At 40.5% G+C, this 27,129-nt stretch overlaps 2 protein-coding genes across 6 annotated transcripts in view; one reads left to right on the top strand and one right to left on the bottom strand.

The window, feature by feature from the left end:
* Positions 1-16,033, top strand: part of LOC137298284 (1-phosphatidylinositol 3-phosphate 5-kinase-like) — a 64,833-nt gene extending 48,800 nt beyond the window's left edge. For 4 of the 5 annotated variants that reach the window (XM_067830471.1, XM_067830468.1, XM_067830469.1 and 1 more), the window contains 18 exons: positions 216-309; positions 724-820; positions 1,061-1,157; positions 2,004-2,075; positions 2,670-2,772; positions 3,020-3,115; positions 3,440-3,511; positions 4,048-4,121; positions 8,992-9,093; positions 9,398-9,494; positions 9,710-9,789; positions 10,242-10,345; positions 11,933-12,061; positions 12,297-12,393; positions 12,783-12,944; positions 13,084-13,161; positions 13,399-13,506; positions 13,785-16,033. In XM_067830471.1, coding sequence (XP_067686572.1) covers positions 216-309; positions 724-820; positions 1,061-1,157; positions 2,004-2,075; positions 2,670-2,772; positions 3,020-3,115; positions 3,440-3,511; positions 4,048-4,121; positions 8,992-9,093; positions 9,398-9,494; positions 9,710-9,789; positions 10,242-10,345; positions 11,933-12,061; positions 12,297-12,393; positions 12,783-12,944; positions 13,084-13,161; positions 13,399-13,506; positions 13,785-13,852 — 1,730 coding nt within the window. In that variant the 3' untranslated portion in view covers positions 13,853-16,033. Of the gene's footprint in view, positions 1-215; positions 310-723; positions 821-1,060; positions 1,158-2,003; positions 2,076-2,669; positions 2,773-3,019; positions 3,116-3,439; positions 3,512-4,047; positions 4,122-8,991; positions 9,094-9,397; positions 9,495-9,709; positions 9,790-10,241; positions 10,346-11,932; positions 12,062-12,296; positions 12,394-12,782; positions 12,945-13,083; positions 13,162-13,398; positions 13,507-13,784 lie in introns of those variants that run through there. The other variant, XM_067830473.1, reaches the window with a different exon arrangement.
* Positions 1-27,129, bottom strand: part of LOC137298287 (armadillo repeat-containing protein 8-like) — an 801,735-nt gene that overhangs the window by 707,838 nt on the left and 66,768 nt on the right. The gene's annotated exons all lie outside the window — the stretch shown is intronic.

The raw sequence follows: 27,129 nt of genomic DNA, 5'->3' as shown, positions 1-27,129 counted from the left end.
AAACTCTGAAGATATTAATAGTGTGTTGACAGCCAAAATGTAGGATTTCTGGTAGAACCAAGAAGTATCCTGTGAATCACTGGGAAGGACAATGTTTGTTCCATGATCCTGTGGGGAATGTTCCCTGCTCAGCAGCTAGGAGCAGACAGCTGGCTGCCATTTTGAACCAAGTTTAACAAAGGTATACATCATCTGGATGCTGTTTCTTTACCAAGGTACTGAGATTAAGCCAGTATTCCTGGAGATACATGAGGACCTGATCAAGTTGAAGAGACTGATAGCTGAGGCTGTGGTACGCTGGAACACCAAGTAAGTAGTCCCAGTACTGCCATCTACATCACAGTATAGTCCCAGTACTGCCATCTACATCACAGTATAGTCCCAGTACTGCCATCTACATCACAGTATAGTCCCAGTACTGCCATCTACATCACAGTATAGTCCCAGTACTGCCATAGACATCACAGTATAGTCCCAGTACTGCCATAGACAGCACAGTATAGTCCCAGTACTGCCATAGACATCACAGTATAGTCCCAGTACTGCCATAGACATCACAGTATAGTCCCAGTACTGCCATCTGCATCACAGTATAGTCCCAGTACTACATCACAGTATAGTCCCAGTACTGCCATATACATCACAGTATAGTCCCAGTACGTGATTGATAAATAGATGTCTTGTCATTTAGTGTAAATTTCGCTTTGTATCGTTTGTGTGCAGAATTCAGGAATTTCTGACACACCAGCAGAGGAAATACAAGTTGCAGACTAGTGGCTCCAAGAAAGACAGGGACAACTTGTCTGTGTCTGCAGATGAGGTGAGACTGGGAATATAGGAGTCCAATGCATTGTGACAAATGGACATAAAGTGAGATTACTTAAAAGACTGTATTCTTGTCTGGGTTTAGGGCAGTATGTTCATGCCAAAAAATGTTCTGGCAATATTTTGCTACACAGGTAATCCATTTCACCTGCCAGACAATCCTGAGTAATCCTAGCACTGTATGCTGAGCTTGTGTGGATGCCAAGAGACTTAATCATATATGCTTTACTTTCAGATTGACCGATCCTCCCCACGATATGAGGAGAGGATGTTACACAGCAGAAAGGAAACTGACTTCCCCAACATAGATGTATCAGATGGGGACAGTGGAGGTTAGTTTTGAGCTGGTGTTGGACAACCAAGAGACTCCACTCTATAATAGGCTGCATCCCCTCTACCAGACAGTGGTCAGACAGACCTTCCCTGTAGAAGACATGCAGACTCCCGTGTATATCAACAAGTACTCACGAATTGTATAGGGTCTCCCCTGTAGAAGACAAGCAGACTCCCCCTGTATATTAACTAATACTCATCAATTGTAAAGGGACTCTGCAGTATATCAACCAATGCTCACCAGCAGTAAAAAGCCTCCCCTGTAGAAGACAAGCAGACAGACTCTCCTATTTATAGACCAATCTCACCAGTAGTAAGGAGTATCCCCTCTGAAAAACTGATTTTTAGGCTCAAGTATCGTAAACATGGTATGATATGGGCACGAATATAATGTTCTATTTATTACTTAAGTCAACATCATATTCTGGCCACTGAATGTAGAACACAACATCATTGAAGAAATGTGATGACATGGCATTGCTGATGACGTCACATCACCATAACAAAGAGATCTTTGGCCCTAGGACATTACATGAAAAATATGAACTCTGATACTTTCACCATCATCAGTAATAAAAACCAATACTCACAAGCAGTAAAGTCTCCCTTGTAGAAGACAGCTGGGATCTGTGTTCATGGCCTATCCTTGGTACACACACCACCAGGTCTGGTAACTAACTGATCATTGCTTCCCACAAGACAAACACCAGTATTTGGGACCTCATTCTGCCCTGGAGTTCCCATAGAGATCATATGCTGATAAATCAGTTTGATCTCTAATCGTGGGTTCAGTTTGCTAAGACCATTACCATTATGTGGACCATTACTGTGTTTTTGTGTTGCAGGTCCATCCTCACTGTCTCCTCAGCTGCTAGAGCGAGGGGGGTCCTCAAACAACCTGGAGGCCATGAGAGAAGGTAGCTAGTGTGTGTACAGCACATATTCAAGCACACTTGTGGCAAAGCATCTCCCTCCTTCCCTCCCTATGAAAGTAGTTTTCAGCTCTCAGGTTTTGTTTATATACCATATATAATATTTTCTTTACAGTCAATCAGAGTAGATGTTAACATGCTACTTTAAGAGTGAGTGAGTTTAGTTTTACGCCGCACTCTGCAATATTCCAGCCATATGGTGGTGGTCTGTAAATAATTGAGTCTGGACAAGACAGTCCAGTGATTGAAAGCATGAGCATCAAACTGAGCTATTGGAAACTAATGACATGTGTCAACCAGATCAGCGAGCCTGACCTCCCGATCCCTTTAGTCAGCTCTTATGTGAAGCATTATCGCTTTTGGGGGCAAGCATGGGTTGCTGAAGATCTATTCTACCCCGGTCCTTCACGGGTCCATTACTTTAAGAAATAATGTGTGTTGTGAGAGTAGACTGCAGTGCTGTTGACAGTTGATGGTATCTCTAGCTGTGTTTATCTGTGTACTTCTTGTGTTGGGAGTCAGCTGTATGGTTGTACTGGATGTTCTTAACAAGGTCCATCAATGTTTTGCTCCTGGCAGAAGACGGTGCAGATGGTCGGCAAGATAAGAAGGGTATGGTCCGGAGGACACTGATGTCTGGCTTCTGGTCAGCCCCTGGCTTCACACCCATCACCATGCCATTGTAAGTTAAGCCACTCCCTAAGGGATACAATTTGAATGAATAGATGTGACCTCTCAGTTTTCACACTTCTTCTGCCATTGAGTCCTGTGAATACACTAAAGCAATCTGCAGATAGGTTAATGACCTCATCCTGGCGGCAAGAATGTACAGCATCAAGTGTATACACCATGAATTAAACATTCCACTCAGATGAAGCAATGGTCCATGGCACTTTTCTATGATCTGAATATCCTGTGTGTGCATACAGCGACCCAGCGGAACACTACCTGCTGCCACCCTGTGAGAAGATCCCCGTTGTGGTGTACGACCATGAACCCAGCTCTGTCATAGCATATGCTCTAAGGTTAGTCTAAAAGGAGCATTCCTTGACACTTGGATACCTGCTGCAGATATATGCACACTCCTTTACGTTTCCTTTGGCCTTGCAAAGAGTTACTGAAAGTCCATATTCCTATATGCAACTGAACATATCTGATTGTAGTGCAAGGGTGATGACTGATTTCTGCAAGGTTTCAAGATATGTGTAAATGGTTTTCAAGCCACATTTTAGATAAAAGGGAGATAAATTTATTGTCAACCTCTGTCCTCAGATTGAGAGGAATTTTTCACAGTTTTGTGATTTGTTTTGGTGTTCATGTCTGAGGTGTTGGTGTGGTTGCTCCCACAGTTGCGGAGACTATCATGTCCGACTGAGAGAGTACCAGTGTTGTTGTGGTTCTGGCAAGGAGCAGGTCAGCAGGTAGGTTAACCACCTTTCATGTCAGGATTAAACCTTTCATGAAGAGATTGAATGTGAACTGATTTAGTGGTCACTCCCTTATGACTGAGGACCGGTCCAGACTGATTGTTGACATATAGGGGTATGATCAGGTTGTAATGTGAGGGCTAACCTTGGATAAACATGGTTTCTACACTCGCCAGGGAGCTGATAATATGACTTGATTGCACACTGATCATGTGACTTGGATTTATATCCTTTTGCCTTGTGCAGTTGCCTTGGGTGATGGGGTAGATTAGTGGTTAGAGCATGTGTCAAGCAAAAGACTCGGGTTTGATTCTCCACATGGATACAATGTGTAAATCTCATTTATGATGTCCCCTGCCATGAATGATTGCTCGAATGATGCTGAAAGTGACATAAAACTAAACTCACTTTCTCACTTGAGCAGCTGCAATGATCAATGTTGGTCTGTGTTCAGTGTTGAGACCATTGAGGATACTGTCTGTGTTTTAGTGGTATACAGCAATGTATGACATCATGACTGTTTCTTTCAGTATGTCCTCCGCTAAAGGAGGCCCCAAGTCTGGTGATGTGGGAGGTGGATCTGTTGACTCGGTACTGGAATCTGGTAGGTGGCCCTGCTGATCTCCCATACCTCTTGGTTATTGTTTTCTGGAGTAATGTACCATGTCATGTGACCACCTGTATTGGCATGGCGTTGTTATATCATCATCATGGACATCGCTGTGTTAAACTTACTGTTATATTTTACTATTTTACATTTAGTTTTAATTCAACTATTATACATTTACTATTGTTTTTTACTGTTACATTTACTATTTTACATTTACTGTTATAGTTTTCCTGTTTTTACATTTACTATTTTCCTGTTGCTATTATATTTTACATTTATAATTCTATTTTATTAATTGACTATAATATTCCATTATTCTACATCTGCTCTTATTATGATACTATTTTAATTTACTTTTTTATTTTACTATTTTTTTGTTGGGATGATCGTCTCGGATGTTGTTTTTCAGTCCAGCTCATCTTTAAACTAGAAGGGAAACACAAACAATGACTTATTCAAAGTAACATTGTGGTAGTTATCATTTGCAATCACAAGAGTAAGAACTTGAAAACTTGATATACAAATATGAACAGGGCAAAAAACCATTCAGACATTCGTTTCCGTAGCAAAGAAAGCATGTCATATGGAAAATATGAAAGTTTATGAAAACTGTGTGTGCCCACAAAAGGGTATTCACATTAAACAACAGTGCTATAGTTTGTACTGTGCTACTCTGTGTACATTGACAGTGGTGGTACTAATGAATGTGTTGTTCTAAGAGGTGCCTGGCAAGCATAGGGTTATGATTTAAACTTTGGCATGGTGTCTGAGCAGGAGAGCACTAAACACAGGCAAAAGTCTGGGCTTCTACAATCAGCCACACACACGCATGCATGCACCTCACTACAGAAACTATATTCTTGAACATGACTTAAAACATCATTGCACATTGTGCCACTTGTATGACACTGATAACCTATATCTGGAACCTTACATTTTTTCCAAAACATTTGACTTTTTATGAGCTTCCCCAAAGTCATTTTGTGTAGTGTTTGCCTGAATTGCTGCTGGATAGACATAGTTCCTCTGGTCACTGGTGCAATTACGAAACCCTACATTTTGTCACAGGTCATTTCAATACAACGTTAAAAGTATAATTCCCTGATTGATACAGCTATTACACTTTGTGCCACTAAGTCTTGTCTTCTTCCTTCCTCACCCACATGGGGCAGTGGGATAACCTTGTGGTAAAAGCATTCGCTCATCATGCCAAAGACCCAGGTTCAATTCTTCACCACAGTACGATGAGTGACTCCCATTTATGGTGTCTGCTACTGTGAAACTGCCGGAATATTGCGAAAGCAATGTAAATTGAACTCACTCACTTGCTCCTTACATACAGTGCAAGCCTGACGACTAGTTTCATAATTATTGCATAGTATCAGATTAAACTTATTCTTAGTTATTGTCTATTGTTATTGTTAAAAAAAGGCTTTAGAGAGACTTGTTCTAGACGTAATGTGAATGTTGCACAAAGTACATAAAGTTATGATTGTAGAGATGTTTTAAATACCAGTTGTCTGACTTGCATCTGCATGCAAGGTTCATGTTACTGAAAACTGTCCATTATGCAAGTTGGTGTCTGATTTCTTCACATCAGTATTGTTTTTCATGAACAATTTATGTGGAATTTCTTCAGGCAAACGTGCAGGAAGTGGGGTTTTGTCTTTTTTCCGAGGAACATCTAAGGAACAAAGTCCTTGTATGTCAAGAAAAAATGAATTTATTGATGCAGTGAAATACACCCCTAAAATTGATGGAGATAGCAATGAAGGTATTTGCATGAGATGACAGTGAAATGAAACATGTGTTTCTGATGGGAACCAGTTTCCAAACATACAGCATATTTTTGTAGAACATTTCTTTCCATTGTGTCATATAGTTTCCTTGATTGAAATTATTGTCATGTGTATCAGTGACATGCTGTGTAACTATCTGGCTTGACTTTTGTTTTACCTAGGAAAACTGTCATTGCTCCAATCCTAGTTTCTACTCACCACAGTAAAGTGGTGACATTCAGTCGTTTTGTCTGTTTTTGGTGGTGTCAGTTTCCTTGTTTGAAGGGGAAGTAAATCAGAAGCACATAGTTTTTATTTTCCCCTGCATGTGTTCTTCCTCCAGGTTGTCACTTTGCTTCTTATTAGTTTATGTTGCTCGTGATCAGCACTTGTTCACATGTCAACACAGTAATGTCATTTCGTGCATGTCATTGAGGTGTGTGGACTATGTTGTGACACAAATTTCACAACAACACACTTACGTCATTGATCTTGTAGATATCACCCATCATCTTTAACATTACCTGTAGACGCTGCAGTGTTCACACTGTGAGATGTGAGCCGTAGGGAAGTGTGATAATTCACTCCTTTATTCTTTCTATTGACATTATGGGTTTCTGGGGGTTTGTGGACGTCCCTGAAGACTTGTATTACCCATCATATGACCATATGTCATGGTTTATCCTCCAAGTTTAATTTGTGTTTGACCATGTATACTTAATATTCCACATTAGTAAACCAGGTTTGCCATATTGAATATATTTAACATGTCACTTACACCCAGTATGGCATTTGTATACCAAGTGTGACATTAATAGAGCAAGTGTAAATTAATGCACTGTGTATGGCACATTAATACACTGTGCATGACATTTATATACCACGTATGACATTTATTGAGCAAGTGTGACTGAATGGCACACTAGTACACCCAGTATGATATTTATATACCAAGTATGACATTTATAGACCAAGTGTGTATTAATGCACTGTGTATGGCACACTAATACACTAAGTTTGACATTTATAGACTAAGTATGACATTTATATATCAGGTATGACAATACACAGTGTGACACACAATTACCCAGATAGTGTACTGTGTATGACACAATAATACACCCAGTGTGACATTTATATATCAAGTCTGACATTTATTAACCAAGTGTGAATTAATGTACTGTGTATGGCCCACTAATACACCCAGTATGACATTTAAATACCAAGTATGACTTAGCCCAAGTGTGACAACACACCCAATAGTAGATCAGGCATAGTGTGTTGGTTTATTGTGTACCATCACAGCATTGTCCATGTCAACCACTGGCAACAAGACCCAGTTAAAATATTTACAGGTTACTCTCAAATATCAAGAATATTGCTGAATGAAGGTTCGTGCGCTAGATATAACATCATTTTTTTTTGTAAAATGTGTTTAAATTTGTCAATTGCACTTCATACAAAGAAAAATTATTGCTCATAAACTTCTTCATGGCGCACGTTCATGATGTTCGTAATCATCGGCACGACTTCGATGTTCAGCTGTAAACAATCTCCAGGGGCATGACTTGTGACACTGTTCTGCAGTGACAATCTTTTCCTAAAAACATAAGCTATTGTCCCGACAACACCTCATACCTAAACGCATTCAACACGGGTGGTCAAAGATAGATAAGTATAAAAATGTAATAATAGGAACTAAAAACACAACTCACCGAGACGGGTGTTTCTTCCAACGACGCCATGTTTTGCTGCGTGAGTTTCCGTTCGCGACCGAAAAATCTCCGAAGATGGCCGAGCGTGTTTCCAGTATTACCGACATTGCTTCCGATAGGGCCGATGTGTTTCTGTTATTACCGCTAAACTACCGATATCGCTGCAATTGTTTCGCGAGTGGGCTGCGTTTGTTTACATTTGAGATGCAATTCCTTCAAATTTGCTGTAATTCCTTCAATTACTTAGGGGGGCCTGGTACAGAGTACCAACAGATGGGTGGAACCATATTAAACTTTGCTCAGTTGGCAAGCAGGAATTATCATTTTGAGATTCATATGTCACAGGAAATTTGGAAAATGACATTGATCATTGGCAATAAAAAGAAGAAGCATGCATGATTCAAAGTGACATGGTTATGTTTCACATTTAAGCTTCACAGTAACTCACTCTGTGATAGAAAGACAGTACAATGATATTTCTCACTGAGGCAGTCAGATTTTATGCTTTTAATATTTTCTCCAATTAGTCACAGTGTTGTTGCTTTTGTCGAGAAGCTTTAGTTCGTTACATGTTATATGTCACCCGCTGCTTACTCTGGTGTTACAAGCTTATGGATATTTCTTGGGTTAATGTTTCATGTTAAAGGAGAATTTGGCGCTGACTCTCAGTCACAGCTAGTTTGGCTCATATCCCTTAAACACGGATTTGGGCATGAATTATGCAGTGCATCAGTCTACCCAGTAATGATCACATAATCTTAATTACAATATCGGGGGCTAGTTAGATGTGGGAACATGAAGCATACATTCTGGTAATGGCATGTAATGTTGACAAGTGTTTCACAAGACATACTTGAACTCTGTACATGCATGGTGTTCACTTACTGTTGTTTGATTTGTGTTATATGTGAGTCATGTCTTAATGTATCTGGGTGTAGCATGTGCAAGATATGACTATGTTTTGGAGTGTAGCCAAGGATATGTTTAGTAGCAGTTTGATGAACTTGTCTCATTAAAGTGAAAATCACAATCCCTTAATGAAATTGAAGTTATGAATACACCTTGATCAACATTTGAGTTGCCATTAATGTGTCTCATTGAGATTTTTCTAGGTAACCAAAATTTGTTTTAGATGAACTGGAGATACCACATGCTTGATTAAGTTTTTGTGTTTTTTGTGTAGATGGTAGTTCAAAGATGAAGATCGATTACTCATGTATGAACTATGACTTCCTTCATATAGCTGCTGCACGTAGGTTATGGGACATCCATTTGAATGAGGAACTTAAATCAAATACATATGTTAACTGATGTTTTTGAAATATGCAGTTAGTAAGATGTCTGAAGAAGTGACCCGTGTTGTGTTTCCAGAAGACCCTGACAGCTACTCAGTTCTCTCGTCCAGTACGGTCAGTGAGGTGGACAGGTCCAAGGCCACCAGCAAACAGACCATCAGCCCCCACATCGAGCTGCGTGAGTACTGACTCTTGTGGTCACACTGAACTGCATGAATTCTCACTTTTGCCTTCACATTGACCTATGTGGTTATTCATCTTTGCCCTCACATTGACCTATGTGGTTATTCATCTTTGCCCTCACATTGACCTATGTGGTTATTCATCTTTGCCCTCACATTGACCTATGTGGTTTTTCATCTTTGCCCTCACATTTGCTCTCAGCTTGAATCAGTATTCCATATATGCTGTCCTTTATCAGGGCCAGGATCAGCTGGTGCTGGTGTGAAAGTGGAGGGTTACATTGATCTTGTCTGTTTCAGAATTTGCTGACAGTGGGGCAAGGTTTTACTGCAAGATCTACTTTGCCGAGCCCTTCCGTCAACTCCGTAAGCTCATTTTCTCTGCAGGAGAGGACATGTGAGTCTAAACACACCAGTCTCTTGTAGGAATGCTACCAGTCTTCTTCTGTAACAGTCTTCACTTAGAGAGAACTGAAAAGCCTTGATGCAAGAGGTTACCAGACTGTTGATAGGGTGGGGAGGAGTGTGTTGAGGGAGTTGAACAGGTTGTGGTGATGGTGATATCAGACTCTGTTGGGCAAACATCAGACTGAGTTTTCTTCTGCTCAACAGGTTCATTAGGTCTTTGTGTCGCTGCAAGCCCTGGGAGGCCAAGGGAGGGAAGTCTGGGTCCACCTTCTGTAAGACTGATGGTGAGTGTTTACTTTGCTGACATGGGGAGGTGGCTTAACCTAGTGGTTAAAGTGTTCACTCATCACACCAAAAACCCAGGTTCAATTCCCCACATGAGTACAATGTGTTAAGCACATTGCTGGTGACCAAAACCATGATACTGAAGGAATATTGCCAATAGTGCAGTAAAAGTAAACTCTTTCACTTTGCTGAAATAGGTATGTATGGTCACATCACTGAACAATAGGTTTCTGCCAACCTTAACTTTTAAGACTGACTGATACTTGGTACTATCTTGTATGGACTGGTAATCCTTGGTATGAATGGAAGTTTTTAAAATGTGGCTATGCTCAGGAAATTGCTTCAGTTTTTAATTGTTTGTATGATTAATTTATTGTATTTAAACAGAAACAGTTCAACATTGATGAATTTGTTTTATACATAAATAACATAGTGTGTCTGACATTTCTAGATGACCGATTTATCTTGAAACAAATGTCTGGTATGGAGGTGGAATCATTTGAGAAGTTTGGTCCTGAATATTTCAAGTACATTACAAGAGCCTATCGAGAAAAGGTGAGGTAAATATATGATACAGAGCACTATTCCACTGTATCATGGTAATAATAGAAACAAAACATTACTATCAAGGTTGTCTGATTGATAAATACATCAACATTACCTCTAATTCTGCACAGATCATACTAGATAAGCTGTTTCTTTCTGACACTGCAAGAAAATAAAGTTAAAGCATACATTCAACGTGAAACACAACTTTGCAGTTCTAATATCTTTTGATGTGGACTAACAGTAACAAATCATCAAAAATTCAAATTCAGCCTATGAAGTTGAAAAATAAAGAGATGAAAACAAATCCAGTGAAATCTGAGTTCAAACAGTTCACTAATTTCACCCTGGCTGGGGTGAATGTGGTTTCAGCATTTGTGCTGCACTGTGCACATAGTGCATGCACAATCTGCAGGTTTGTGCTACTTGAACCAGGAAGGCGACACCTAAAAGCGCAGCAGGTGATGCATACAAGAATCAGTGCTGTGTTTGAAGTTGGAGAACGAAAGATATTTCATGCGATTACAAGCATCTTGGGTCTGCAGTAATACAAATATGCTGGTTTCATACTTTTTTTAACTTTTTTTCACATCTTGCTTTATGGGGGCTGGCAGATTTGCAAACATGGCTCTCAAGAAGGTGTATCATTAAGAAATTCATTGTTAAAAAGTGCTCAGATTGAAAACTGAACTGTTTTAATTTATGTCTATATAAGCATAGGAAAAACATGTTGATTGTGTCAAGCAGCCTCTGTCACAGACAAAACTCAGTGTCTGTTTTGTTGACACCTATGTGCCTGCCTGCCTGTCAATATGCAATACACAATTTCATTCACTGACCACATACAATTTTAACTTAACATCAATCAAGATATACCATAAACAAAACAGGATTTATGGCTCATGTGCTGGCCATGTGTTCTGTATGTACTGAGTTCAGTCTCTGTGACATGTAATTACAAACACAGGCAGGTGTGATACTTGTACACAAGACTTGCTACAATGTCTTTTGTTTTCAAACAAACTGCATCCATGTTCCTTGCATGATTGGATTGGATGGAAACTGGTGCAAACTCAGATTGTTAATTTCAAGTTCCGCTTTGTGCTTGGACGAGTTTCCAGCTACGCAGTAGTTCACAATCTCAATATTTGATGATTTGATTGAATGCCAATGCAGTATGTATTTACAAAACCCAACATCTCTATACACACTCAAAGAGCCCCGGAAGTGTCAGAAAATGAACAAGCCTATGAAAGTCTTCGTTTCACTTGAGTGCATGTAAACCCACTCTGACTGGGGTTTGGTATCCTGGCTGCTTTGTTTCATGGGTAGATAACCCAAGTGCAAAATGTCGCATGCGCTTGTGTTTGTGATTGTATACTTATAATTTTGTTTATATATGTTTTCATAATCAGCAATGTATATTATTTGACACGAGTAAATGATAATTGTGTTTTAATTATATTTACTGTTTTGGTTGCATGTAACCCTTTAATGAGTGCAGATATCAAGTATTGTTTCAAGATTGTGTTCAGGTGATTATTTTGTATAAGCCAAGCTGACTCATGAGACTTTGTCAACTATGTGTATATGCAGAGGCCAACTGCACTGGCAAAGATCCTTGGTGTCTACAGGATTGGTTTCCGCAACACCCAAACCAACCATGCCCTGAAGCAGGACTTGCTGGTGATGGAGAACCTCTTCTACAACAGGAAGATCACCCAGGTTATCTCCCTTGACACTTGTTTTGAAGCCCAGTTGCAGACTATTTAACTGTGCCCTGTTCCTCAGCCACGATGTGTTGTGTGTCTACATTTATCTGGAGTCAGTATATAGTCTGATAGCGCAAATATTGTTGACAGGTCACTGTGTCTGTATTGAACTAAATTGGCGTGAACAAATTCCATGTGAGCTGGTTAAAGTTGTTTTCATGTTTCCCATGTGTTTTCCTGTTTGTTAGACATTTGACCTGAAGGGCTCAATGAGGAACCGCTTGGTTAATACGTCCGGGAAACGAGAGGAAGAACTGGTGCTCCTTGATGAAAACCTTCTCAAGTGTCAGTAGCACTCCTGCACATTGACTTCATTATCTCTTTACATAGTAAAGTTTAGAAAGACAGTGCTAGGCAGTACATAGTACCATGATTGGATTCCATCTTCTTAAATGAAACATAAGAAACTTACACACTTTAGACAGCACTAGCAGATTACATTCTTATGAAATAACTGCTGAAACACATTGATGGAAGGCAGTGTGTCTATTCTGTATGTAGATGTATATTGGTAAACACTGTTGCCAGTGTCTGACACTTTAACTGTACAGTTACAATGCCTGTGATGTGTGGTTATTTGGTATCCTTCCTGATACTTGAGGCATTTTAGAAAAAACTTGGTTTTCTTTGATGTAAAAATCAGTTGTTTGATGAGGTGTTCACCATTGTTTCAGTGAGTGTGGAGTCACCCCTGTACATGCGGCCACACTCCAAGACAGTGCTGAATGCAGCCATCTCTAGTGACTCAGAGTTCCTGTCTAGCATTCTGGTGATGGACTACTCCCTGCTTGTAGGGCTGGACGAAGCGAGGAAGGAGCTGGTTGTCGGAATCATTGGTCAGTCTAACTACTCAGAACAACAACTCATTAATCTTACTCACGTTTTCCAGTGCATAATAATGTTAGTGTGGTGGTCTATGCAGAATATATTTGCTTCTTCTTCTTGTCAGCCAATGTTTGTGTTGTCTTGCTCCAGATTACATTCGCACATTCACCTGGGACAAGAAGCTGGAAATGCTGGTGAAGTCCCAGATTGGCATCATTGGTGGACAGGGTGAGTGATGCTGGCAGTGTGTCCAACTACACTTGCTTTAATTGTTTCAAAATACTTGGAAGGATTTTGTTGACTGCTCTTAAATTAAGGTAACTGTAATTACAGAAAGGTGAATTGTTCTTGTTTTCCAGTTTTAGTTAAAAATTAGTAGACTAAGAATTTCCTCATGCTTGTGTCCTACAATTATCATATGAGTTCCATGATTAACATGCAGGTGTTGTTTTCTCTGATTGACAGGTAAGACACCGACAGTTGTCTCCCCTCAGCTGTACCGGAGCCGCTTCCTGGAGGCGATGGACCGCTACTTTCTGCATGTTCCTGACCAGTGGAGCGGCCTTGGCAGTGGTCAGTAACAACCTTATTCCACTTACAACCATTGGTCAAAAACACACTGTGATAAGTAGGTTATTGTGTAATTCTCCCGGATGCATGTGCTTCTTCATTCCAAGTTTTACATGTTATGGGCTCACCAGACAAGTGTCTGTCATGAAGTTGGAAATAACAAAAAGTCATATTTTGCCTCTCACATGAACCACTACTTTCTAGATTAACACAGATATCACCGCTCTTGAAAACTGTCTTTTCATTCTTTTATTCTTCATCTGCTCATATTTCATTTGTAGATTTTCCGAACCCATGTGACTCGTGGATCCAGACAACTCAAGACATAGATACATCCATGAAGAGATGAGTTTTACCTCCATCCAGCAGACTGTGATATCTACAGTACATAGACCAGTGGGATCTCTCAGGTCATCTGGCAACCACACTACATTGTAATGGACATCGTTGAAGGTTGCTCAGGTGTTATCAGTGTCAATACTTCATCACAGTGTTGTATGTACTTTGTTGTCTCAACATCTATGCAGTCATTTATTCTACTCATATCCATTGTCAGGTTAATAACAGTGCTGTGTAATATGTTTAACTCAGCTTGTCTTGATTTCAATCATGTAGTGACTACACCATGGTCGGTCAAGAAACATCTCACCGTTACCTCTGAGATAACCTATGAACACCTGGGTCTGTGTAAACTCCCTGTAAACTGTAGGTTATCTTAGAGACCGGAGCTACTGTAAAACCCATATTACCTGTGAATACCTGGGTTACTGAAAACTGTATGTTATCTTAATCACCTGGGTTACTGTATTTCTTGTGTTACCTGTGAACACCTGGATTTGTGTAAACTCCCTGTTACCTGTAAACTCACCATTATCTGAGACACCTGGGTGACCTGTAAACAAAACCAGAATGTTTGACATCTGTTCAGCTAGTGTGTTGTGTTTGGACACCTCTGGTAAGTCTGTTGCCTGTGAGTGGTCATTACTACAGTGACTTCATATGGGTCCCTTCCATCACGTGGCTGGAATATTGGAGAGTGAGGTGTAAAACTAAACTCAATAACTCACTCATGTGCATCCACAACCAACAAATCATGTATGTATGTTCTGTGATAAGGATGTCTTTTTTATCAGTCATCTGTATTTATTGGTATAGTTTATAATGTTGATGATGTGTGTCTAATGGCGTCTTTAGATTATACTAGTGTTGTGTATCTGGTACTTGATAAGAGAATCGTTTGGGGATACCTTCAGTGTTACTCAGTAAACTGGCCACATGTACCTGTTCAGTTTACCATCCGTTTAAAACAGATCAAATGTTTTTCCAAAAGCAAATCACTTTTCGTCCGATTAAATAGAAACTGAACACCATCCAAATGATTAAGTACTTTACACCATGGATTTAATTTTAAAATTCAGAACTTTCCACTGAATAGGAGCTGAGATGATTTTTCATATACTCTTAAAAAAAAGTAGGGGAACTGTACTTTCAACGTATGATTGTCAAAATTGGAAGATATATGGGATTGAATCAATGTTGATACAATAATAATGGATGTTTTGAGAATGCATCACGTCATGGATTTCATTCAAAGCAAAGCTGTTCGTTCAGTTATCCCCCTTGTTAGGTGACTTGAGTATGGCATGAAAATTTCAGGTTTACAATTTTCAGTCAGTACTGTGTGATTTGACCCTGAAAACCCTGACCATGCACAGATGAAAGAAAATTACTGGGAAAAAATGGTCTACAGTGATTCATCGACCTTCCTGAAAAACGTCAAGATTCCTAATGACATCCCAAGCACATGTAGGAGGCTCCCACATTCTGCAAGTCTCTCCCATGCATTGTGTGTGTGTGTGGAGGTTGATAATGTGAAATGATGTTGCATACACAAGATGAATGTCATTGCAACGTTCCTCGATGGATTTCTTTCTACCAGACTTCAAAGTTCAGGTTCCCCTACTTTTTTTGAAGAGTATGTATATGTATATATGCTTATGTGTAGAAGGTACATTTACGATGTACATAGAATATCATCCAAATGAGATTAAATCTTATACAAATTGGTGATGTTAAGGTATTTGTTGACTGCATATTGAAGGTGAGTTGGGAGGAGGCCTCACTGAGCAAAAGTTGTATGTTCTGCAACATAATGTCACCAGTTTAAACCCATCCAGCAAAACAACTGTATCCCTGTAGCAGGATGTTACTTTGTGTCCACACACCTTCAGCACCTAGTGGTGGTGATGTTTTCACACTACAGGTCCTCCTGTCACTCTGTAAAAATGTCCCTGATAGTATGTCTGACAGCAGAGATTGCTTGCCTAGAATAATTGTTCTCCTGTCAGTATGGTAGCAGGATGCTAGTCATCACTTGAAGCTTACAATGGAGATTTTCATCATGAATATATATGGAAGGTATACTGAGGTATATATTTGTTGTACCATTCCTGTACATGTTCATTCTTGTTTCATTGAGAGAAATGTGCATATATGGGGGATAAATGATAAATACATAACATGGAATCTATAGTGGTGTTTGTTACTGTTCATCATTTACAGACTCAACAAAACAGAACAACTTGGTGGTATTGATTCCGTCAGTTTTCTAAACGAGATACTGTTACTTGTCAGTGTTCATCATCAACACCTGATACCAGGTTGATCTGACTGCCAGAAGGAGTGAATTTTGTCTCCTCATTCCAATCTCATTATCCGCTGCCCTTTCAATACATTTTACCAGTGACCTCTCATCTCTGATCAGCATAACACTTCATTAATGATTGTTTTGTTGTAATTTCAAAATTGGCCTTTTTATGTTACTGTATGGGTATGTATGTATCACTTCAGTAGTGTCAGAAATCTAGCTTGTCTCGGGTGGTTGGGAGGTTTTATTTCATACACAGCCTTCAGTCAGTCACACATGCATGCTCAAAGTGCTTCTTTGTTTTTCCCTACAGTCCTTATCTTATCTTATCTTATCTTATCTTATCTTATCTTATCTTATCTTATCTTATCTTATGTCAGCTCCCTTGAGAGACACTATTTTGTAAATGTCTTGAAACTGTTGCTATTTGCCACCTTACATCATAACTATAAAATATCTTGGATATGTAGTCAATATATCTTGAAATGCAGATACACTAAACCTGAGAAGGTTGTCTTCGTATGCACTTAGAGTAGGGAACATGGCAAGGAGTGTGTTGTGGGTAACATATCAGGGAAACCAAGGAGTAGGACAAGTTGTATGTTGTGGGTAACATATCAGGGAAACCAAGGAGTAGGACAAGTTGTATGTTGTGGGTAACATATCAGGGAAACCAAGGAGTAGGACAGGGTGTATGTTATGGGTAACATATCAGGGAAACCAAGGAGTAGGACAAGTTGTATGTTGTGGGTAACATATCAGGGAAACCAAGGAGTAGGACAGGGTGTATGTTATGGGTAACATATCAGGGAAGCCAAGGAGTAGGACAGGGTGTATGTTATGGGTAACATATCAGGGAAACCAAGGAGTAGGACAGGGTGTATGTTATGGGTAACATATCAGGGAAGCCAAGGAGTAGGACAGGGTGTATGTTATGGGTAACATATCAGGGAAACCAAGGAGTAGGACAGGGTGTATGTTATGGGTAACATATCAGGGAAACCAAGGAGTAGGACAGGGTGTATGTTATGGGTAACATATCAGGGAAGCCAAGGAGTAGGACAGGGTGTATGTTATGGGTAACATATCAGGGAAACCAAGGAGTAGGACAGGGTGTATGTTATGGGTAACATATCAGGGAAACCAAGGAGTAGGACAGGGTGTATGTTATGGGTAACATATCAGGGAAGCCAAGGAGTAGGACAGGGTGTATGTTATGGGTAACATATCAGGGAAACCAAGGAGTAGGACAGGGTGTATGTTATGGGTAACATATCAGGGAAACCAAGGAGTAGGACAGGGTGTATGTTATGGGTAACATATCAGGGAAGCCAAGGATGAGGACAAGGTGTGTTGTGGATAACATATCAGGGAAACCAAGGAATAGGACAAGGCGTATGTTGTGGGTAACATATCAGGGAAGCCAAGGAGTAGGACAAGTTGTATGTTGTGGGTAACATATCAGGGAAACCAAGGAGTAGGACAGGGTGTATGTTATGGGTAACATATCAGGGAAACCAAGGAGTAGGACAGGGTGTATGTTGTGGGTAACATATCAGGGAAACCAAGGAGTAGGACAGGGTGTATGTTATGGGTAACATATCAGGGAAACCAAGGAGTAGGACAGGGTGTATGTTATGGGTAACATATCAGGGAAACCAAGGAGTAGGACAGGGTGTATGTTGTGGGTAACATATCAGGGAAACCAAGGAGTAGGACAGGGTGTATGTTGTGGGTAACATATCAGGGAAACCAAGGAGTAGGACAGGGTGTATGTTATGGGTAACATATCAGGGAAACCAAGGAGTAGGACAGGGTGTATGTTATGGGTAACATATCAGGGAAACCAAGGAGTAGGACAGGGTGTATGTTATGGGTAACATATCAGGGAAACCAAGGAGTAGGACAGGGTGTATGTTGTGGGTAACATATCAGGGAAACGAAGGAGTAGGACAGGGTGTATGTTATGGATCAGGGAAACCAAGGAGTAGGACAAGGTGTATGTTATAGGTAACATTGAGAGTGAGTTTGATTGAGACCAGACTTTCAGTGTTGTCACAGCACTAGTGTGCAGTACGCAACCCTATGCGTTTAAGAGAACCCATGAATGCTTTGGCATATGACCAGACGGTGGCCACGTGAATATGTGCAAACACCTCGTTGCTGGTGCAAAGTATCTCGGTGCGTCAAGTTCCTGCAAGAGTTGTATAATCCCCAGGAAGTTGAGACTGATAATACGACATCTGATGATTTCCTTTAGGTAGATGTTGAAAGTTGCGAAGGTTAGTTAGAGGTGGTGAAGGTCTTACTGGAAGTGTTCGGGGCTGCCTGTTGAGTGTTACAACAATTGCCCATATACTTGATGGGTGGGTGATGAGTGGGTGGACACGAGCAGAAGCCGCGGCGAAGAGGTCGCTACCCATAACTATAACCATGTCTCTGTCCATGCAAACAGAATGGATTATGGACAGTGCATAGCAGCAGTGTCATGCCTTCTGAGAATGAGAACATCTGCCAATGTGTGAGCGTAGTTTAGTTTTTAGTCTTTAGCAGTATTCCAGTTTGACATTAAGGCTACCAGAAAGGGCTTCTCACATTGTGCACGTGGGGAATCGAACCTGGATCTTTGACGTCTGAATAGTTTAACCGCAAGGCAACCCCATCACTAACTTATTCTACTGAAGAAGATTACTTTAAGTTGGTAAAACATCCATGCAGTCGAAAACTTTATGCTTTGTCTCCACAGCAGGGCACTGCTCCTGAAATTTCTTGAAACCGTCAGTATAAATGAAAACTCAAAATAAGTGGCAAAGATTAAAGGAGACTGAACACACCAGACAGTACTTTCATTGGTTGACATCTCACAGTTGTTACATTTTCGACCGAGATGAGACAGTCGGGTACTTTTCACTGAAATCACATGTTTTTCTATGTGGTAGCACCATCGCTACGTTTTACACACTCCATCTCATTACGTTGCTCGATGAAAGTCAGACCCACGCTATCAAATGTAACTCTATGACATCGTCGTATTGGTTACAGTCAATTTACTCATGACTATCTGCTCCAAACGGATGGAGATCGAACTCCTATGTGTATCTCTTGCGATGAGGTGTTCTCCGTCAAGCACATTCAGCTTGATTGCTTGGAGTTGCAAATGCAAGGAACTCACATTATGAAGTGATAGATTTGAAAGATCTTTTTCCCCGCGTGAGCGGATATCTCATTGATAACTACTTGAGAGAGATTGATCTGCACCATAAATTGTAACTGCAATATGCGTGACAAATCGCCTGTATTTTAATTAATTAATGTAATTTAATTTGACATTTTCCTTTTGTGGATAGAAATGTTGGAATAAACATGTGTTTAAAGAAACTCGGTTGAACTATGTGATTGGAGTGTGACACACTGTGTGAATGCAGACTTGGTCTCGTCGCTATATGGCTGAAATCAGGCCGATGCAACTCAAACTTCAAGTCATCTCAACTGTTAAGATCACACAGTCACTTTTCCCTGACCAGTCACACCATTCCTGAGTTTCACAGCTGCTGCTTATCTGTAAGACAAAACAGTGAGTTCGTTATTACATGCCAGACAATCTCCACGTTCCCAAGTATCATAGCCGGTGCTTAGCTGTGAGATGACTCAAGAGCTATATTTTCTTAGGTCACGCTCTCCAGTCCGTTAGATCACACCAAATCTACTTTTCCCCAACATCACAGACTCGCAACTGCACTATTTTTCTATGAGATTTCACTGCCCCTTCTTTCCTGTGAGGATGTTTCTTTCTGAGGATCATATACAGCTGTTATGTCTTTATTTTCTGCCATTGATACACCAAACACACTATCCCTGACAGTAGTCCTCACACACAGATCGTGATGCTGCACATGTGCTTTGTGACGGTGCAACTGAGATGAAGGCGCCTTCATCGGGACGACAGCGCATGTTTACTGAAGCGGTCCCACAATCCGCTGAATGTAGCTGAATAAATACCCCCGACGATTCCCACAGAACTGAAAGGTTTCATGATGTTATATGGTCTTGGAGGAGCGAGACAAAAAAAAAAGACAAAAAATTCTAAAACTGATATGGTTTCAGTTGAAACCCTACGCTGGTTGTCCACGAGACTGCGACTCTCTCTTACTATGCTGGTCTGATTAAGCTCTGTTTGAAGTGGATTAGAATGATTGTGTATGATAGCGACCTGTGGACTGTCATCATGTCTGGCTGGATATGCTGAACGGTTGGCATGAGATCAAACACATCTGGGAGTGACGTAACTGGAGACATTTCTGAGGTTGAGATCATTAAAAGCTTCAAAGACAGCGAGGACATACTGTCGACATTAAACTAAATGATGTTCATTCCGGCAACAATGTTCCTCCAACACTGCTCGATGATTCAACGAGACTATAGTCCTCAGAGTTAACTGAGGAGCACAACATCACGTCAATTTGCGTGCAGCTGTTGACATAGCTAAAGACAATACAAAGGTTGAAGACGTATCATTTTTGAGAAATCCGTTGCGATGTGCCACGCACCATGCTAAAAAAGGGAAATGTGATGAATATTCAGTCAGATAAGCGACATCAAAATGATCTAAACGTAAACAAATCATGAAGATGAATTCATTGTCCGTAAAACCCAGCGTAGCGCCATCTTTTCACGTTCACAATAGCTGAAAAATTAACATAATTTCCCACTTCAGTAAAATCTTTGTCGTGTTCCTGTAGTGTTGTTGGTAGAGTGTGATCTGCACCTGGTTCCACAGGTGTTTGTTTGGATTGAGGACTTGGGGCTCCTACGTAATAACGGTGTCCTGCTCTGTCCTGTCGCATCACTCAGCGATCCTGACACGATGCGGCTGTGCGAATCAGATAATTCTGCAACAGTTCTGCCACTGAACATTCGAAACTGATTTTCAAGCGCCGGTATCTGTGACTACACGCCTCTGTAAGTGAGGAGTAACATAAAAGTGAGGTCCTATTGGGGTTATACAGTCATCGTGCACTGGGTATTTAGGGGTATGTTGTTGGACGTTATATCATTCCACCAAAGCAGAATTCTTAGCAAACTTTGAGTGGTTTAGAATATGTAGGTTTAGAGACGCTAATAACTGAATAACAGTTTACAGATTGCCAACACAGTTTACTGCCTGACGACACATTTTACCGACTGATAATACAATATACCGCCTGACGACACAATTTACTAAACAACACAGTTTACTGCCTGACGACACATTTTACCGACTGATAATACAATATACCGCCTGACGACACAATTTACTAAACAACACAGGTTCATGCCTGACGACACAATTTACTAAACAACACAGTTTACTGCCTGACGACACATTTTACCGACTGATAATACAATATACCGCCTGACGACACAATTTACTAAACAACACAGTTTACTGCCTGACGACACATTTTACCGACTGATAATACAATATACCGCCTGACGACACAATTTACTAAACAACACAGGTTCATGACTGACGATACTGTTTGTGGCTGCTTATGCATGTTTTCAGACTGAAAACGCAGGCTAACGAATACTGGTTCATTTTACCTACTGACGAACGTGTGACAAACTTGAACGTTTAAAGAAAGACAGCCATATTAACCAGTTTAAAGAATGACAACACTGTTAAACAGGTTAAAAAAGGACAACACTGATAATCAGTTTTAAGAAAGACAGCCATGTTAACTAGTTTAAAGAACGACAGCCACGTTAACCAGTTTAAAGAAAGACAACACTGTTAACCAGTTTAAAGAAGACAACACTGATAACCAGTTTAAAGAAAGACAACCGTACGAACCGCTTTAAAGTAGGACAACCCGGTTAAATAGTTTAAAGAGGGACAACTCTGTAACCAGTTTAGTGTATATTAACCTGTATTGGCGCCTGTTTTCTCCCTGCACTCTTGGAGATCACAGAAGTTGTCATTCCTACAATATGCTTCTTAAGCCGTAACTTATTTCAAATGCGATTCAAACGGTGCTTTGACAGAGTTGGCAGCTCATTAATGTCCCAGATGCTCGGGTACTTGATCCGACTAATGCAGAAGGTTTGCTCGCGATGAAATGTGACGTGTGTGCGTGACACCTCTCCCACTGTTGTCAACATCGTGATGACGTCATAATCCTTCCAGTAATGGTCGTCAGGCAGTTGGGAAAAGATGAAATCTTACAGTTCCCAGTCAGGTGGACATTAAGAATATTCAACGAGTTCAAAGCCAGGGTCAACCATAAAGTCTCTGTATTTTTTTGAGGAAGTGCATCGGAATGATGACCATGGACTCCCAAAACATCGTGGTTATTATTTAGCTGATATAATGTGCGTTAGAGTTTCACGATGTTTTGACTTTAGTGTCTGTCTTAATCAAAGAATTATCCAAAATATCCAAAAAACAGAATCAGCATTTTGGTTAGTGGTGGCGGGAGGTCTCGTTCTTATGTCATTGTTCCCAATTCTTGATTTTAACTGCTTTGCCCACCAAGGCACCATTTCCGTATCAAGATGGGCAAGTGAAGCCTTCTAGTTAGAGATACACTCGAGGATACCGTAACAGCCACTTTTGTAGGAAGGAAAATACACGACGAGTGTTAACAGTGTACCATACGTCATTTGTAGTAATGGCCAGACTGTTTCACAGCCCCTAGCAATTTGCCAATTTGCATTCATTAACCAAGTTTATAACTGACAGACCTATTCACAGCGACATTAGGGGCACCGTGCCTTCCTGAGCTTTTTCTGAGGTAGGCAGATCGTAAATAAATAAGGAAGGAAAGCATTACATTAATATCAACACATGTGTACTTACACTTCATAACAATTCAGTTGAAATGATTGACGAATCGTGGCTTACGATCACCTTACTGCTTTGTAAAAGGGGTGCCTGGTCAGTAACTGTGCATTGGTCAGAAGCTGTCCTGTCTGCATGGACAGAAACATAATTATGGTTATGGATAACGAGATATTCCAGTTTCATAAACCCGCTTGTGCATGATTACCTACAAGGTTTCACTGTCCAGGCAGTTAGAGTCATTAGGAACCATCGGTCGGTATGTCCTGGGATAGCGAAACTGTGCATTACATGTAGTTATACCTAGCTCACGTCACATCATGTTTTTCTGTTTATCTTCACGTGTATGACCTTGATGCAAACTAGACAATACTTTCTCTTGTTGCTGTAGTATAAAGGACTAAAGTCACATTGCTTATACCGTTGTTATGTCAATAATGCCCATCCCTGCTACAGGGTAGTTTAAAGGGTGGTGAATCAAGCTGAAGACTCACGACTGTAATTGTCAGACGATGCTCGACTTCATCACTACCGGGAACAAGCAGCGGACAGGAAACTGTAATAGATGCTAATCAGTCCTCACCCAATTAGCTTACACAGAAACTTCCCTTCTCCCTAAATTGGAGACCTGTTCACCATGTTGATGTCTAACCTGTCGTTATTAACAGTAGTTCGTTAAGACGTCGTTGCCGAGCAAATGGCTTACTATTCAATTATGTTCGCTCACGTTGTGGAGACCTGGAGAACCTGGGTTCCAGTTGCTGTAATCTGTTGTTCTGTCATATATATCAGTGTGTGCTACGGCATATTGATCCTGGAGTTATCTGTATGTAAGACAAGACACGCACACAGCGCGTGATGATCACTTCCGAGCACTCTGTAAAGGACAGTTCATGTCAAAAGCAGAATGGCCTCCTGATATCGGGTTCTTTGGATGTACAGTTGTCACTGCCCCTGATGAGGCCTGTCAGCCAGATGTGACAATTCTACGTCTTTTATAATTGAAGAATCTTCTTGTGCTACATGATTAGGTGCATTCTTGGCAAATAATATGAAAAAAGTAAATTGTACCTCGTTTTTGATATTCATATGTTAATCCACGTAAGAGCAACTGAATTTGTTCAAAAGCCTTTGAAAATCCTGTTCATCTAGGGTAAATATTAGTGCACATGAAACGTAAAACGTATATTCAACCTTACCGAAAAAACCTATTTACTTGACAATTATCGTAAACATACTGGCTTAGCAGTAAATCTCAATAAACCTACAAAACTTCTTTTCACAAAGCTCTGAGAGAGAGAAAGAGAGAGAGTCAGAGAGAGAGAGAGAGAGAGAGAGTCAGATATTTATATCAGTAAATGTTCTACGTGATGCTTTTAGACGTTTTTGCAGTTGCGTAAGTTGTGTATTACAGGTGCATTTAATGGTATTTCGGTAAATACCCCAGGTATATGATTATTTTTTATATTTTATCTTGCAAAGTAAGGACAACCGATATGACCAGTCTATGTCTTTATCTAGGCAAAGAAACATACAGCTGTGAAGCTAATATGTAAGATTCATGTAACGTCTTGCGTTTATGTTTTTACGGGACAAACTGCCAGTCTGTGTGTCCGTCTGTCCCTCAATATTTTTATTCGTCGGACAAACTCAATGTATCCTTTCATCCAAGTAACGGAAATGGTTTTATCCAGGGATTTTTGAAATTCTAGTTCGTCAGCGGTAGGAATTGAAGCCTCGTGACTGAAGTTGTCGTCTTTTGTGCTATTAAATCAAACATGACACGAGCAGACGACCTATTTCCGCACAAGATTAAGGGTTCTGTCAGTCTTTACCTTGAAAGGCCCGGTAACAGATAATATTTTCACTGCCTTAAGACGGCAAACCGATTGGTGATAAGCCACTTGACTATTCTTAGATGTGTTTGGGTGATCGATCAGGGACCGACGTAAGGGTGGTGTATAGCCTCAATGGTCTTCTTGACGTTGGAGGGCTTTGTCGAGTGAACCTTGAGAGTTTCGGGAAAGCTTGGGAGGCTAACAGTGACATCCATGTGAAATGAGGTGTGTACAATATGGGGACATGGAGTCTTATCTTGAACTGGCTTCCTGGAGTGAACGTGGTTTACTGTTATAATGATTGTCACATTCTGGCGATAGGGACTTTTGTGTTGTGTTGGCGACGGCCTTGTTTTCCGTTAAATGTATGACATTGAACTGCAGCCAGTGGTACTCATTTCTGGTGACACACAACATGTTTCCATGGATGCCGTTACGTATAACAATACCTAATACGTTACGCAGTAACTAGATAAACCCACACATACACTCATGTTGTATTTATGAATGACCTGACTAATGTTGAAACGCATCCAGGACAATCCGTTTGTTTCTCACCAGAAATCGTGAAAACTAAAGGACTTTTAAAAATGTTTGTATAAGTATAGGGTGGGCTTGGGTGATTAGTTTCCACGCACGAGTACAGTGTTAAACTCATTGACTAGGCAATGCTAACGCCAGGATTAGCAGTTATTGGTTAGATGACAGCCATTTTTTCTATGTTCTGCCACCTGGCTAAAACAGAATGCCTAACATTACACACTTTATCAAAGAGGACTGCACTGTTCTCCTTTAACACTGTATATTGGCGCTAGGAACCCATGGATGTTGGTTCAAATTCCTCTTCAACAGTCTGTATGTATGTAGGCTTGACGGCGCTCTGTCAGTGGTTACCACTAGGGTAAACATCTAAGATCTGCCTGATTGCTGGAGTCGCTGTCATGTAACTGGAATACTGGTAAAGTTAAACCCAAATCAGTCTCTCAGAGTATCTATTCCACTATTTATCACGCCATTCACAATATAAGTGTGCGAAAGCCAGATAGATCTCCTCATCAACAGATACACTGCAGGCAAGATAGCTTAGTTACAGAAACAGCAATGCTTTGTATGAATGATAACTGGCCAGAATCAGTTCCCATACTCTTTACACCGACATTACCAACATACCGTACATGTAATACTGACATACCCTACATGTAGTTATTCATAGAATTTCCCAACAAATGGGGCAAAAATTGTGACACTGGAAATCCAACGCAACTCACATGGACATTAAGAGATCCCCCACTTCACATACATGACTCAGTAGTAGACATGTGCGACTCTCTCTTACTATGCTGGTCTGATTAAGCTCTGTTTGAAGTGGATTAGAATGATTGTGTATGATAGCGACCTGTGGACTGTCATCATGTCTGGCTGGATATGCTGAACGGTTGGCATGAGATCAAACACATCTGGGAGTGACGTAACTGGAGACATTTCTGAGGTTGAGATCATTAAAAGCTTCAAAGACAGCGAGGACATACTGTCGACATTAAACTAAATGATGTTCATTCCGGCAACAATGTTCCTCCAACACTGCTCGATGATTCAACGAGACTATAGTCCTCAGAGTTAACTGAGGAGCACAACGTCACGTCAATTTGCGTGCAGCTATTGACATAGCTAAAGACAATACAAAGGTTGAAGACGTATCATTTTTGAGAAATCCGTTGCGATGTGCCACGCACCATGCTAAAAAAGGGAAATGTGATGAATATTCAGTCAGATAAGCGACATCAAAATGATCTAAACGTAAACAAATCATGAAGATGAATTCATTGTCCGTAAAACCCAGCGTAGCGCCATCTTTTCACGTTCACAATAGCTGAAAAATTAACATAATTTCCCACTTCAGTAAAATCTTTGTCGTGTTCCTGTAGTGTTGTTGGTAGAGTGTGATCTGCACCTGGTTCCACAGGTGTTTGTTTGGATTGAGGACTTGGGGCTCCTACGTAATAACGGTGTCCTGCTCTGTCCTGTCGCATCACTCAGCGATCCTGACACGATGCGGCTGTGCGAATCAGATAATTCTGCAACAGTTCTGCCACTGAACATTCGAAACTGATTTTCAAGCGCCGGTATCTGTGACTACACGCCTCTGTAAGTGAGGAGTAACATAAAAGTGAGGTCCTATTGGGGTTATACAGTCATCGTGCACTGGGTATTTAGGGGTATGTTGTTGGACGTTATATCATTCCACCAAAGCAGAATTCTTAGCAAACTTTGAGTGGTTTAGAATATGTAGGTTTAGAGACGCTAATAACTGAATAACAGTT

This window comes from Haliotis asinina, chromosome 10, assembly GCF_037392515.1.
Source record: "Haliotis asinina isolate JCU_RB_2024 chromosome 10, JCU_Hal_asi_v2, whole genome shotgun sequence".
In the NCBI taxonomy this organism is placed as follows: domain Eukaryota; kingdom Metazoa; phylum Mollusca; class Gastropoda; order Lepetellida; family Haliotidae; genus Haliotis; species Haliotis asinina.
Note: the sequence above shows the minus strand (reverse complement) of the source record. Positions and strands in the feature narration are given on the sequence as shown.